Source organism: Rhinoraja longicauda, chromosome 33, assembly GCF_053455715.1.
Source record: "Rhinoraja longicauda isolate Sanriku21f chromosome 33, sRhiLon1.1, whole genome shotgun sequence".
NCBI classification, from domain to species: Eukaryota; Metazoa; Chordata; class Chondrichthyes; order Rajiformes; family Arhynchobatidae; genus Rhinoraja; species Rhinoraja longicauda.
Window position 1 is genome coordinate 10,733,935 of NC_135985.1, and position 14,988 is coordinate 10,748,922.

The window sequence follows — 14,988 nt, forward strand, 5'->3', positions numbered from 1 at the left end:
TTATGTAGTTGTGTGCCTTGTTGCTTTTTGTTTCATTTGACTACGGAAATTCGCATACCACTGTACCTTAATTGGTACATGTGGCAATAAAAGACCTTTGAAACCTTTGGAGCATTGCAGTGAATGGGCATTGCAGTGAGTGGGAGGCGGAGCATTGGCTTAGTGGGAGGTGGGGATTGCAGGCAATGGGGGGTGGAGCATTGCAGTGAATAGAAGGTGGGGCATTGCAGTGAGAGGGAGGTGGAACATTACAGGCAATGGGGGGTGGGGCGTTGCAGTGAATAGAAGCTGGGCATTGTAGTGAGAGGGAGGTGCGGCGACGGAGTTAGTGGGAGGTGGGGGATTGCAGTGAGAGGGAGGTGGGGCATTGCAGTGAATAGAAGCTGGGCATTGCAGCGTGGAGCGATGGAGTTAGTGGGAGGTGGAGCATTGCAGTGAGTGTGGAGCATTGGATTAGTGGGAGGTGGGGCAACGGAGTTAGTGGGAGGTGGGGCATTGCAGCGAGAGGGAGGTGGAACATTGGATTAGTGGGAGGTGGAACATTGGATTAGTGGGAGGTGGAGCATTGCAGTGAATAGAAGCTGGCCATTGCAACGAGAGGGAGGTGGAGCGCTGTACTGAGTGGCATCTGGTGAGGGGCAGGGCTGTGACGGTGTGGGCTGGCTTGGCTCGGCCCCGCTCCACCTCCATCCCTCTCCATCTCCGCATTCCCAACTGGAGTGACGAGCTCGCTGACTGCCCGATTGGCCGAGGCTCCGGGCCGTATTTCACCATTTATGGGCTGATTGGCACTCTCTCCGAAAACCATTCAAAACCCCTCGCTGTCTGTGGCTGCGAGCAGCCCCCCGCGGGAGTCACCCGGAGCCGGAGCACCGACCCAGCAGCAGTAACCTTGACATTCCCGTCACAAACATGGGCAGGGGCACATCCCCGCTCCACTAGATGCTTCCAGCGCAAGTCCCAGCTATAGATGGAGTTCCGCACCATCTCCCACACACGGAATCGCCGGTAAAGAAACACTCAGTGATCTGGCACCGCCCCGGACAGGGACAGGAGACGTCTCCTCGGACATAAACACGAGCAAACAACATGGTAAGTTCAACGAGACAAACACTGGTGCCAGTAAGTGTGTCCATGTGAGTTTTGAACTCACTTTTGCCCAGTTGTTCTGGATCCAGTTCAATAGACAATAGGTGTAGGGGGAGGCCATTCGGCCCTTCTTGCCAGCACCACCATTCTTACACCATATTCTTACACCACCATTCAATGTGATCATGGCTGATCATTCTCAACCAGTACCCCGTCCCTGCCTTCTCCCCATACCCACCCCCTGACTCCGCTATCCTTAAGAGCTCTCTCTATCTAGCTCTCTCTTGAATGCATTCAGAGAATTGAGTTCAGCGGCACGGGATCCAGTTCTCAGTCTCCAGACTCCCGGGATGTCGCCCCTTCGAACAAAAAGGAAACATACTGGGAAGCATGCTTTAAGAAAGCGGCGCAGTCCGGCATTCATTTGCTTGTAAGTGATCGCGTTGTGGACACGGGTAATCAGGGTAATCAGCCGACGGCGCGGGATACCCACGGCACAGGTTGGAAGGGAGCTTGGCACCGAGTTGGTAGAAGGTATCAGTGTGAAACAATGAGACACAGAAGCTACAATCACCAGCAAAAACACAAGTGCTGGAGGAACTCAAGCAGCACCTGTGAAAAGGAATGGACCGAGGACGTCTCGGATAGCGACTCTTCTTCAGACAAGGGTCCAAATTGGGCAAAGTTCTTCCCCCTCCACCCCTTACACACTTTGGATAAAGAGATTGGGCACAAAAGTACGTCCATTCAAATAATGTAAAGAAAATAACATGAACAGACTAAGTCTCCCATAATCATGTGATCGCAATGTTCTTTCCGCTGTTGTCTTGGCTGATGGTTTCTGGAGTATGTTGTAACCTCTACATCGTTATATTACTAAGCCAGTGTCTCCACTAATTTGTCTGAAGAAGGGTCTCGATCGAAACGTCACCCATTCCTTCTCTCCAGAGATGCTGTCTGTCCCGCTGAGTTACTCCAGCTTTTTGTGTCTATTTTTGGTTTAATTATCTGTCTTGTAAAACTAGCCAATGTGTCAAATGATTAGTAGAATTACGTGTAATGTAAAAATGAAGACATACAGAAACTAAACACAAGAGAGTGCAGATGCTGGAATATTGAGTAAGAGACCCACTAAGATCCTCTAGCAGTTTGTTTACACACTAGAAACAGAAAATGGTGGAAATATTCACCAATTCCCAAAGATGTTAATATTTGATGCAGATACGTTAGTGGCATTTAAAAGATTTTGTGTAGGATATGGATATGCAGAGAATGGGGGGGGGGGGGGGATATGGGTTATGTGCAGGTAGATAAGTGATGGGCTCAGTATCATGTTGGGCACAGACATTGTGGGCCGAATGTCCTGTTCTGTTCTATGTTCCATGTTAATTGGTAGGTTAAGTGTTTCAGGTGAGTGACATAACGTGGGGAGGTGATAGAACGGGATTAGTGCCAGTGCGTGTTTGATGGTAGGCAGGGACTCGGTGGGCCGAACAGCCTGTTTCCATTCTGTACCTCTCTATGGCTGCAGGTCGGCGCAACATCTGTGGAGAAAGAGAAACAATCGTGACCAAAGGCCATCGACTTGGAATGTCAACCTTTGTCTCTCTCTCTCTCACCATGGGTTCTGCTTGACTTGTTGAGCATGTCAGGTGTTGCTTCTGGTCTCCAGAACCCGCAGTGACGTTGTTTTCTATTTTGGAGATATACAACGTTCTTGTTTCCAAACGAGATGTATGAGAAGCATTCATATCGGCCGACAAAGTTTCAATACTTATTGCGTTAGTTACACCATGCGTGCGCAGAGAGACAAATGTATCGGTAACACTGAGTGAATGATCGAATTGTTTCCCACGAGTAGCGTTTGGTTAAGAGCAACAATTAACTTATCAATGAAAGTATATATATTTCACATTTTCAAAAAGCATGTTCATTCGAATGATTTGTTGACGGCGTGCTGGGTTTCCGTGAAGTTTAGTCGTGACTGTTTTTGCCTGCAAGAGTGATCATGTGTTACTCAGTAAGGCAGCTTTGGGTAAGCCCGGCCGCATTGTTTCTCATGGTCTATCGCTGTTGACTTTGTAGTTGTCACGTGAGGAAGCAGCTACACAATATACAAAAGGACACAAAGTGCTGGAGTAGCTCGTAGTCATGGTGACTGTTACTGACCCAGCACCCATCTGAGGACTGGCTTAAGAACTGTTTACTAGTTATGTTCAATGGCTCTAGAGTCACCGTGGCATATGTATAATTGGTGTAAATGAGAAATTATTTAAATTAAGACGTGTCTGGTTTCCAAGCAATATAATGTTTATGCATGTTTTGAAATCTTTAACAAGGCATAAATTATTTTTTGTATTCCATTGAGCGCCATTAGGTTTCTTTTGTTATAATGTTACACCATAGGAAAAATAAACAAGTGCTCCAATTTAACATAAAAACTCAATATATACAGGAGAGGCTATCTCATCCTTCAGGTCTATTTTCATGTACAATCCTCCATGTCCCTAGATTTCCTTAATATACTGACTTTTCTCTGAATTATGTAAGAAAATAACAGCAGATGCTGGTACAAATCGAAGGTATTTATTTCACAAAATGCTGGAGTAACTCAGGTCAGGCAGCATCTCAGGAGAGAAGGAATGGGTCGAGACCCTTCTTCAGACTGATTTCTCTGAATTAGATCATTGATTGAGCCTCCACAGCCCTCCCTAGTAGAGAATACCAAAGATTTGCCATTTGCTGGGTATATGGAATGAGTTGCCAGAGGAGGAAGTTAATGCAGATACTATTACAACATTTAAAAGACATTTAGACAGTTAATATGGATAGGAAAGATTTAGAGGGATATAGGTCAAAAGCAGGCAAATGAGGCTAGTTTAGATAGGCCATCTTGGTCAGCATGGATGATTTGGACCGAAGAGCCTTTTCCCTGCTGTGTTACTGTATAACTTTGTATTAGCTAAGGACACCAGTCCAGGTTCAGTTTCACTAAAGCCGTCCCTAAATGCAGTAAGATATCTTTGGTCGATATCTTTAGTCCTATCCATTTTCTCCAGAGATGCTGCCTGACCCGTTGAGTTACTGCAGCATTTTGTGTCTTTCTTTGGTATAAACCAGCATCTGCACTACATTTTTATTACAAGATAATTTTAGGCCTCGTCTCAAATTCTCTTTTAGTAAAGGCCAACATAACATTCGCATTTCTAATTTCTCACCACGTGTGTGTCAGCTTTCAGTGATTCCTGTACAAAGGTACCTTGCATTCTTTGAATGCCAACATTTCCCAATTTGTCGTCATTTAAAAAAACAAAACAGTTTTTCTGTTTGGTGCACCAAAGTAGATGACTTCACATATTTACACATAATATTTCATCTGTCATATTCTTGCCTGTGTGTAGAAGCCTGTGTGTAGCATACATTCAAGCATGCGTCAATGTCCATAATTCGTATGTAGAATTAAGTCAGTCTAATTTCTCAGAGATGCTTTTCCATTTCAGACTGAACCTCTAATCATCAGTAATTGCCATAAAATTATTTAGTTGCAACTTTAATGTAGTCTGACAGACTGGTTCCATGCGCAGAGATCCAAAAGTTATGTTTTGATGTACAATGCTCCAGACAACGGCTAACTCTAAAATCTAACTATCCAGTTACATGTTAGTTAAGCTTAAAATGGAAACCTGTGCACTTATTGTTTCTGTAAGTGTGCCAGTATGTGTGTCGTCGTGGTTTGCTGCAGCAGTAAATTGCTCAACAGTGGATGCCAGATGAATATGATGATGCAGTGGTTAAGTGCTCCATCCTGTTTTGCCATTGAATATTTAAGTGCATCAATCTCAGCATCTATGTGCAGCTCTATTTCCAGACATTTTTGGATCCAGACATTAACAATATGCTCTTAAATAGACAGTATTTCTGAAACACTTGGGGAGGGACAGGAAGAAATAGCCAGAAGTTTAAAACCATTCAGATAGACAACCTTTCAGGAACTAGAAATACTAATTTGGCCCATTTGCAGTACAGCACCTGCTTATAGTGTAGAGAAAAGTCTTGAGTTATACCTGTAACTTAAAAATACAAAGATATTTCCTCCTATGCTGAATAAATGTCACGGAATGGTTAAGACTTTCTGGTCAACAAGATCCTAGTTACTTTACCAGTCAGTACTACATTGATCTCAGATGACCTGCTCCACACAGTCAGTGCAGTTGGACAGTTCTTGCTCTGTCTTGCTGAATTGACATGAAGGGACCAATGTTAGAAGTTCAACCATATGGACATTCATTGAGGATAGGCGAGGATTGTACATCGGTGAAACCAAGCATGAACATGTGGATGAACACATGTTCGGTACACTAAGGCCTACTGGATGGCCTGGTTGCTAACTATTTTAACTCCCCTTGCCAATCCTATATTGACTTTTCTGGCCTGGCACTCCTCCAATGCCAGAGTGAGGTCACACACAAACTGGATGAACAGTACCTCATATTCTGCTTGGGTAGCTTACAACCCAATTCTTCAACTTTAGATATCTTCCTATCAACTCCCTCCCCATTTTCTCACCTACACTCACCCATTTTCTTTCTCCTCCCTATCCTATCCTATGCCCCACCTAGACTCCCACCTATTTCTCCCCTCTTGCTCTTCCCCTCTTGCCACTTTCCTTCCTCTAGCTTCACAATTTGCAACTCTTTAACCCTGTGTCACACCACCTTCTTTTATCTCTGGGCTTTGTTGCAACCATCTACCTTGCCTGTGTCCACCTTTTACCTGTCATGCTTTGTCCTGCCTCTCCCTTCTTCCAGCTTTCAGCCCCTCTACAATGTAAAAGCGTCTTGACCTGAAACATCATCTTTCTATGTTCACCAGAGATGCTGCCTGCCCAGCTAAGTTACTCCAGCATTTTGTGTCCTTTTGTGTCTTAACCAGCATCTCAGCTCCTTGTTTCTACGATGAGGATAGGATTGGGTTTGGTTCATACATCGCAGTGCCAGGTTCACTCCTACATTTACACAGCTTGCTAGTACTTCCCGTCAAGACCTATGATTGAATGAGAATACCGCTGCTGCTGGGAATTGTATCTGTACAGAATCAATACCTTCAGTCAAGGTGGCAGAAATTGTTTAATCAAAATAAGATACTCAAATTCTTCAATCGTCATTTTCCTAAAATGAAATAAATCTGTATTCTTGAAGATCTAATCCAGACAGCTTAGAAGTTTTATTTTGAATTGAGTGAAAATGAAATTTTTATTACGTCTAATTTGTTCAAGTTGAAAATCAATTTTATGCAGTTATCTAAATGTGACGGCTGTTATCATTTATTAGCCAAGACCGTTTAAGGAACGGCATCTGTTTTCTAAGGGTTTTTTGTTTTACTCTCTCAAACTTGTTCCTCTTTATTTTATTCTGTGGAATGTAATGAGTTTATGGGTGCTTTCTGCATGACCTCCAACTTTGATGTTGCTTTTTAAATGGTTTAAAAATGTTTAGATCAAATAGTGCTTGTTGAACTTGGCTTGGTTTGCAAAACTGTTTTAAAGATTTACACATTACTGCTCACAGATTTCAAAGATAAATTCACATGAAGTGAATCCCCCCCCCCCCCCCCTCCCACCACCACAAGCAAAGAACATGTATTTGTAAAGACCCTTAAGCAGCCTCAAGATATTCATGAAATAGTGAAGTAAGGAGACCTTACAATAGTGCTAGTGATTGTTCTTCTACACTAATAAATAATTGTATTTGAAATATCTTGGAACATTCTGAGCGATACAAAAGAAAGCATACTCCTTCAATTTTTTCCTGTACATTTGTAGTCTTTAGTCATGACAAAAAATAATATTTGCATGGTAGTGTTCTGTCTTTTTGAAGTTACACACACCATTGAAAACAGCCACTCTTCACTAGCACGACCCCCTAAGTAGTTCTGATGTGAAACATCACATGTGATATATCAATATTTTGATTCCTGTTGGATGAAGGAAAAAATTTGCCAAACACAAAAAGTTCTCAGTATTTCTTTAAGTAGTGGGCTGGGATTTTATATCTACTTACAAGAGCTGAAAAGGGTTAACATCTAACCAAAGGTACAGACCTTTACAATGTAGCATTGCCCCAGTACTACAACAAAGTGTTAAACCTGGATCGTTAGTTGAAACACCATGTACAACAAAAACTCTGAGCCTTTGCACCCTTGAAAAAAGATCTCCCAGCAAGGCTGAACTGATAGAAATTCAATTCAAATTAAGACCTGTGTTTCCCTTTTCTTTCCCTATTAAACAGCAACACTGAAAATGTTGCCAAAGTGGTGTCCTTGTAACTGTACAAAAAAACAGACAGTAGAATCAGTCATAAACTCATTCATCAGATGTAAGCAGTAGTTTAGTGTAACGGCATCTGTTTCACGTTAAGAACAGGCCTTCCCTAGATGCAAGCACAGTAGTCTTACAGTGGAAGATTCTGTTTTCTGCAGAGCTTTAGTGTGGGCCTGATAATAACAGTTGATACTGCAGACTATGTTTTCATCACCAAGAACATAAGAGTAGTTGGCTACTTAAGAATCATGTATAAGAAGGAACTGCAGATGCTGGTTTAAACCAAAGATAGACACAAAAAGCTGGAGTAACTCAGCGGGACAGGCGGCATCTCTGGAGAGAAGGAATGGGTGACTTTTTGGATCGAGACCCTTTTTCAGACTGAAGAATTATCTCTGCTATACTTATTCCAGTTTGCTTTGCTGCTGTAATCAGTTTGGCTGGTTATGAGAATGTGGTCTGCACAGCATACAGACTGAGCCGAAATAACCAGTGCATTATGACCCTAATGTATTGACAGTACTGTAGTACTGTACTGATTTGACCATCATCCTCGACCTCGAGGGATAGCCACGACGACTGTATTGGCAGTGTGTGTGCTTAAGAATAATGTTATGCTACATTCAACACAATATTATTTGTGAAGATGATGGATTCTTGTGTATTATCAATGAATATGTGGTTAGTGCAGTAAGGTAGTACAATGGTGGGAAAATCAGCTGGACAGTCTACAACAGGAGTCGTAGTTATACAGCACGGAAAACAACCCTTCAGCCTTTTATACCGACCAAGATGCCCCATTTAAGCTAGTCCCATTTGCCCGCATTAGGACCATATCCCTTTCCTATCTTTTCCTACACCTTTCCAATCCATGTACCTGCTCAAGTGTCTTTTAAATGTGTTGCCTGCCTCGACTACCTTCTCTGGCACACCAGAGACCCACCACTCTTTGAGTGAAAAAGTTGCTCCTCAGGTTCCTATAAAAAAATTCCTATCTTCAACCCATGTCCTCTGGTTCTTGATTCCCCTACCCTCTGCGCATTCACCCGATCAGTTCCCTTCATGGTTTTATACACCTCTATAAGATCACCCCTCAGCCTCCTGTTCTCCAAGGAATAAAGTCCTAATTTGCACAATCTCTCCCTCGAGGCTCAGCCAAGCCTCTAGCTGAGGCCCTTGAGTCCTGGCAACACCCTCGTCAATCTTCTGTGCACTCTACTTTTATATTTTCTGTAAGTATGGCAAAGTCAATGAATGCCACAATTTGACACAGTTATTTACTCATTCAGTAAAGCAGAGCTCTGATCTGCGTAGGTTTACTTATGTGTAGTTACTGGCAGGGCATGTATAGAAGTTGGAATTACTCAGCCTTGCACTGCCTGGTTTGGCTCTGGCCCCAGATTAAACTGGCCTCTACAATTTCTTCAGTGATACACTTTGTATATTTTTACTGAACTGTAAAAACTCTAACTCACAAAAGATTCTTTTTCCTTGTGTAATGTTTTAACAGCCTTTTCGTAAGCGCTATAAGAATTTATTTGTAAAATATGCGTTCAACACACCACACCATTCGCTCTGAATTATACACGGAAACTAATGTTAACCCTGTTTTTAAAGAAAGGCAATGAATTTTATGAATGGTATATTTTATTGATCTATTTTGGAATACTGCGTCATCTGTCCATCCACGGCATAGCTTGTTGCAGGGGAACTTTGGACAAGAAAGAGAAACTGGAATGATGAAATCTATCATCTCACATCTGTTTCAGGACACACCAAAATATTTTGTGGCCAATGATGGCAGATTTGAAGTGTTGTTTCAGGGTCATACAGGGTTATATATTGACCAGGGTATTGGAGATATCAAGAGTCAGGAGTGTTTTATTGTCTGTCATATGTCCCGAAACAGAACAGTGAAATTCTTACTTGCTGCAGCACAACAGATATGTAATCATAGTACTCAGTAGACATCATAATAAACAACAAAAATAAGTTCAATACATTAAAAATGACCATTCTAATGCAAAGGAAAAATCAATGCCACTAATTCCCTAGTTCAATCAAGGTAGTTTGTAATTTAGAGTTTAGACAATAGACAATAGCCATTCGGCCCTTCGACCCAGCACCGCCATTCAATGTGATCATGGCTGATCATTCTCGATCAGTACCCCGTTCCTGCCTTCTCCCCATACCCCCTGACTCCGCTATCCTTAAGAGCTCTATCTAGCTCTCTCTTGAATGCATTCAGAGAATTGGCCTCCACTGCCTTCTGAGGCAGAGAATTCCACAGATTCACAACTCTCTGACTGAAAAAGATTTTCCTCATCTCCGTTCTAAATGGCCTACCCCTTATTCTTAAACTGTGGCCCCTTGTTCTAGACTTCCCCAACATTGGGAACATGTTTCCTGCCTCTAATGTGTCCAACCCCTTAATAATCTTATACGTTTCAATAAGATCCCCTCTCATCCTTCTAAATTCCAGTGTATACAAGCCTAGTCGCTCCAGTTTAGTTGGAGTTTGTCATGTTCAATAGCCTGATGGTTGTGGGAATAGCCGGATGGTTGTTCTTTTGCTCTTCTTCCAAAAAGCACTGTGGGATCTTTCATTCCTGTATGATGGTTCCAATGTTTTAACCTTCAATTACTCATCCTAAAGAAGGTACTGTCAGTGAAACTGTCAGTGATATTAAGAATTGAGATTTGAAACAGAGCAGTAGTTTATTTTCTCTGTGGGCTCTGCTTTTTAGAAATAAATCTATTAGATATTCCCTTCACCAACCTCCTCTGTTAGCTCACGGATCCATGTACAGTACCTGAGCAGAAACATAGAAAGCGGGAACTGAAGCTAGACTATTTGACCCTTCTATACCATTCAACATCTTCATGGCTAATCATCCAAATTATCCATCCTGCTTTGGGTTTTCTCCCCATATACCTTGACCCCTCCAGCCCCAAGAATATATATCCAACTCCTTCCTGAACATACTTAATGATTTAGTTTCAACAGCTTCCTGTGGTAGAGATTTCCACAGGCTCACCACTTTCTGGGAGAAGACATTTCTCTTCACCTTGGTCTGAATTGGCTTGCCCCTTAACTTTATACCATGACCCCTTGTCCTGGGCTCTCTGGCCTTCAAGAAAATCCTTCCTGCTTCCTGTGGCTTTAAACAGGCCAGATGGGTTTGGGCAATGGTTTAGTTTAGTTTAGAGATGCAGCGCAGAATCAGGCCCTTTGGCCCATCAAGTCCGCACCGACCAGTGATCCCTGCACATTAACACCATCCTACACACTAGGGGCAATTTATATTTATACCAAGCCAATTAACCTTCGAACATGTACGTCTTTGGAATATGGGAGGAAACAGAAGATCTCGGAGATAGCCCAGGGAGAACGTACAAACTCCGTACAGACAGCACACATGGTCGGTATTGAACCCGGGTCTTTGGCGCTGTAAGGCAGCAACTCTACCGCTGCGCCACTGTGACGCCCGTTGCATAACCTGTGATATCACTGGGCTAGCACCTCATCAGTTGTTAGCATGTGGAGTATAAATTGGCCATCAAGTCCTAACCTAACTCTGTAATGGAAAAAGAGTAGCACTCCACTTTTGCCAGGTACAAGGCCTGGCACTTATTCAAAATTCAACTTGGACTTGCAGTTATCATTGTGTACATACTGAGTGACACCTTAGTACACTTCATAATGTAAATAATCCCTTAATATGTTTGTTCATCGCACCTCAACATGGTATTTAATGTTCATAATCCAGGAACGACACTGGGAGGTTAGTTAGCATTGTTGAATTTATGAACATAAAAAACATTTTAATCCAATATGGTCAATTTATTTTGCTTTTAAGAAGAAGAAATCTTGAATATAAAAGCCAACATTCATGCTATCCAAACAATTGTGTCGGCTTAAAAGAGTTGGGAAGAGAGGAATGTCACCACACTAAGTTTTGCAGAGTGGAGCGTTTCCCCAGGTCTCCTCTTTCCTCCCCACCCCACCGCACTTTACCATGTTGTCTCACTTCATGGAAGTGTGAAGGTACCTCCAAATGGAGATACCTCTTGTATTTGATGTGTGTGATTGAGAATATTGTCCTGTATGATTTTGATGACTATTGTCATTATAATGATCATTTCAATACTCTCTCTGCTCTCCTTGATTAGCCATTGAGTTACAAAGTTAAGGTATCCATTTCAGCGACCCTGGGAGAATATTCAGGCTGGCAAAGGGTATCCATTTTTGGACACTCTTTTATACTATGCCTGCCTTCTTGGATGATTCTTTGGAATGCTTTGAGGATTGGAGGGTTCTAACCCACACCAGTGTGTGTTCCGCCATCGACCCCTCACCTCCCACCACTCATCTGACCAATATTTATTTCTCAACCTATGAAACAAAAACCAATAACTTTGTTATTGCGATGCTATTTGTGGGTCCTTGCTTCGGATGTGTTACGGGCTCCACCCGACCAAGGAAGGATGGAGCCCGTAATGGCCCATTATTTGCTGGGGAAGAGATTTTAACGAAGGTATACAAGGATGCAAACAGTGGGACTAGTAGGACAACTAGAGTAGAGTAGAACGAGAGTCAGGGAGAGAGGGAAGGGAGATATTATAATGGTGCGCAACGTCATTCATATAAAACAGATTCTTTGGTCATTAATAATTTAACCTCTGTGGAAGGTTTACTGGTTTTAAAGCTTTTATCCTTTTGGCCTGTATTCAAGCCCATGTTTAAAGATGCAGCTTGGAAATGAGCCCTTCGACCCGTCGACTACACACCGACCATTAATCACCTGTTCATACAACTTCTACATTATCCCATTTTCTCATCCACTCCCTACACGGTAGAGGCAATTTACAGAAGCTTATTAACCTGCAAACATCCAGGTGTTTGAGATGTGGGAGGAAATCAGAGCACCCAAGCGGTCTGAAGGAGAATGTGCAAATTCCACGCAGACAGCACCCAAGATCAGGATCAAACACGAGTCTCTGGCGTTGTGAGGCAGAAGCTCTACAGGCAATGCCACTGGGCTACCTTTGTCTGAAAGTTGAGATGAAAACAGAAAATATTGGAAACACAGCTGATCAGGCAGCAGCTGTAGAAACAGAAGCTAATTGGCATTTCTGGTTGAAATCCTTTATTTTCATTTCCAGTTGCAACCCCTTCATTTACTCTGAAAGATGAGGATTTAGATTTTTGTTTATTGCATTTCACAATGTGAAAATTAAATCTGAATCACTATTTATAGAACAGGAGTTTTAAAAACTCCTAAGACATGTGGCAAATTGCACATCTATGTCTGACTGCTTAATCTTCACCAGATTGTATCTCTGAGTGGGGTTAAGGTTGTTGTTCATGCTGCAGAGAGTAACCCTCCATGTAAATCGTAATTAAGGTGCCCCTTCCTGGATATTATCTCCTTGATTTAGTAACAGCTTCACCAAGACTATTGCAAATGTATTTTTTGTGGCTGTGTAAATGATGCTACAATCACCAGTCAAAACACCGGAGGGAGTGTCCTACAGAACCACTGCCGTTTATTTGTCTGAAGCCTCAAGCAAAATATCGAAATATGAAGTTAAATTGCTCAAGCAAATGAGAAGAAAGATGAAGGGACTTTGAGTGAAAGATTCTGGCATTCCAATGTAACATTGAGGTTGTGCTGAGGTTGTTAAAGGTTGCAGTCGTTCCTGGTGAGAAGCAGGTAAGGCTGTTGAAAATACAAGGAAGCCAACTGGACCTTTACTTCTTTCTTCCCAAGGTAGAGTTCTTGAAAAGGTGTAACCCATAGGAACCTAATAGTGGTCACCTTAAGTTACTGCATAGATCACTGCCCTGAACAAAGAACCCCAACCCAAAATATTCTCTGTCCATTTCCTCTGTAGATGCTGCCTGAGCCACTGAGCTCCTCCAGCACTGGTTTTTCCCCAAGATTCCAGCATCTGCAGTCTCTCGTGTCTGCATGAACAAAAGGTTTGTTTCCTCTGTGTCATTGCACTTGTACTAAAACAACAAGTTGTTGTACATCCTGATCAGCCAAGCAGAAATCTTTTACAAATGCAGTACATTCTGAAAGTGCTTCACATCCAATTAATTACTTTTGAAATGTAGTCATTGTCCACTGTATTTACTGGCACGACAATCTCAGTACAGCAAAGCACACCAAGAAATAATAAGATACAAGACTAGTCGACATGTCTTGTTAGTGGATGGGTAATGTTAGTCTGCGATACCAGGAACAGTCCTCTGGCTTGAGTGTTGTTTTGGGATCTTTTGCTTGGCTGATCAGGTAGCACAACAGCGTATAGTTTTAGCACAAGTGAATCTATATGGAGAAACAAGCCTTTTGTTCATGGGGACCAGGGCGGCTCAATGGCACAGCGGTAGAGCTGCTGCCTTACAGCACCAGAAACCCGTATTCGATCCCGACACCAGGTGCTCTCTGTATGCAGTTTGTACATTTTCCCAGTGTCCTTGTGTGTTTCCCCCGGCTTCCTTTCATACTCCAAAGATGAACAGGTTTGTAGGTTAATTGGCATCAGTAACGTTGCCCCTAATGGGAAGGATGGTGCTAGTGTACGGGGTGATCGCTTTGGACTCTGTGGACCGAAGGGCCTGGTTCTGCACTGTATCTCTAAAGTCCAAAGTCTAAGAACACACAAGACTGCAGGTGCTGGAATCCAGGGCAACAAAACAGGGCTGGAGGAATTCAGGCAGCATCTGTGGAGGGAATGGACAGACAATGTTTTGGGACCATTTGCTCAAGGAATTCCTTGTCACTGCTAAAATAATCTTCAGCAGGCTGACAGAACACTTGCTGAACTCCATTCAGCTCCCTGGGTTAAAGAGAGAAACTTCAGCCAATATTGCCACTTTGTGCGGTTGGGCAATGATCTCTTCACTGTAAAACATGCATGTATAGTTATTAAATGAGGACAAGATCAACAACAACAATTGCTACTATTTAATCCTGTCTGCAATCAAAATGACTGCCCTCCATTAGCTTTCACTGGAGAGTGATTTCCCTTTGTACATTGATTAGCATTCTTATACAAGAAGTCATTGCAATCAGGAGATGAAGAAAGAGAATGAAAATAATGGGAATAAATAAATAACACGAGGAAAACACAAAACCTGGCGTGGAAACCTGTGAATTAACATGTCATCAGTGTACCCCTTAAGGCACAATGGTAAAGGAAAGTTGTGGAGATTTGTTTCTGTTTTCAGTCCTTCAGTATTTCACTTTATGTTGAGCTAAATAACTTGAGTTTCCTTGTTATTTTAAGAAATCATGTGCCTGAAGTCACTGACCTCAGTATATTGGTGATTTAGCAGTATGAGTAACAGTTTCTGGAAAATATTGTAATTTCAGTCAATTTTTTTTTTGCTGGTTGCTTGGGGAAAGATTTTGGATAAATTTGCAGCATCAGCATCCTTGGCCTTGGTGCACTTTATCTGACATTGTGACAGTCCTAATAAGTCTACATTGTTTACTGTAGCATTTTTTCCCATAAATCTCATCACTAGGAGCTGTTAGTGCTGCTGCCTTTGCGACCAACTGAATACA

At 42.4% G+C, this 14,988-nt stretch overlaps 1 protein-coding gene across 2 annotated transcripts in view; it reads left to right on the forward strand.

The window, feature by feature from the left end:
- Window positions 1–742: 742 nt before the first annotated feature.
- Window positions 743–14,988, forward strand: part of myo1ea (myosin IEa) — a 118,648-nt gene continuing 104,402 nt past the window's right edge. For both annotated transcript variants that reach the window (XM_078427207.1, XM_078427208.1), the window contains exon 1: window positions 743–1,092. In XM_078427207.1, the coding sequence (XP_078283333.1) occupies window positions 1,090–1,092 (3 nt within the window). In that variant the 5' untranslated portion in view covers window positions 743–1,089. The remainder of the gene's footprint in view (window positions 1,093–14,988) is intronic.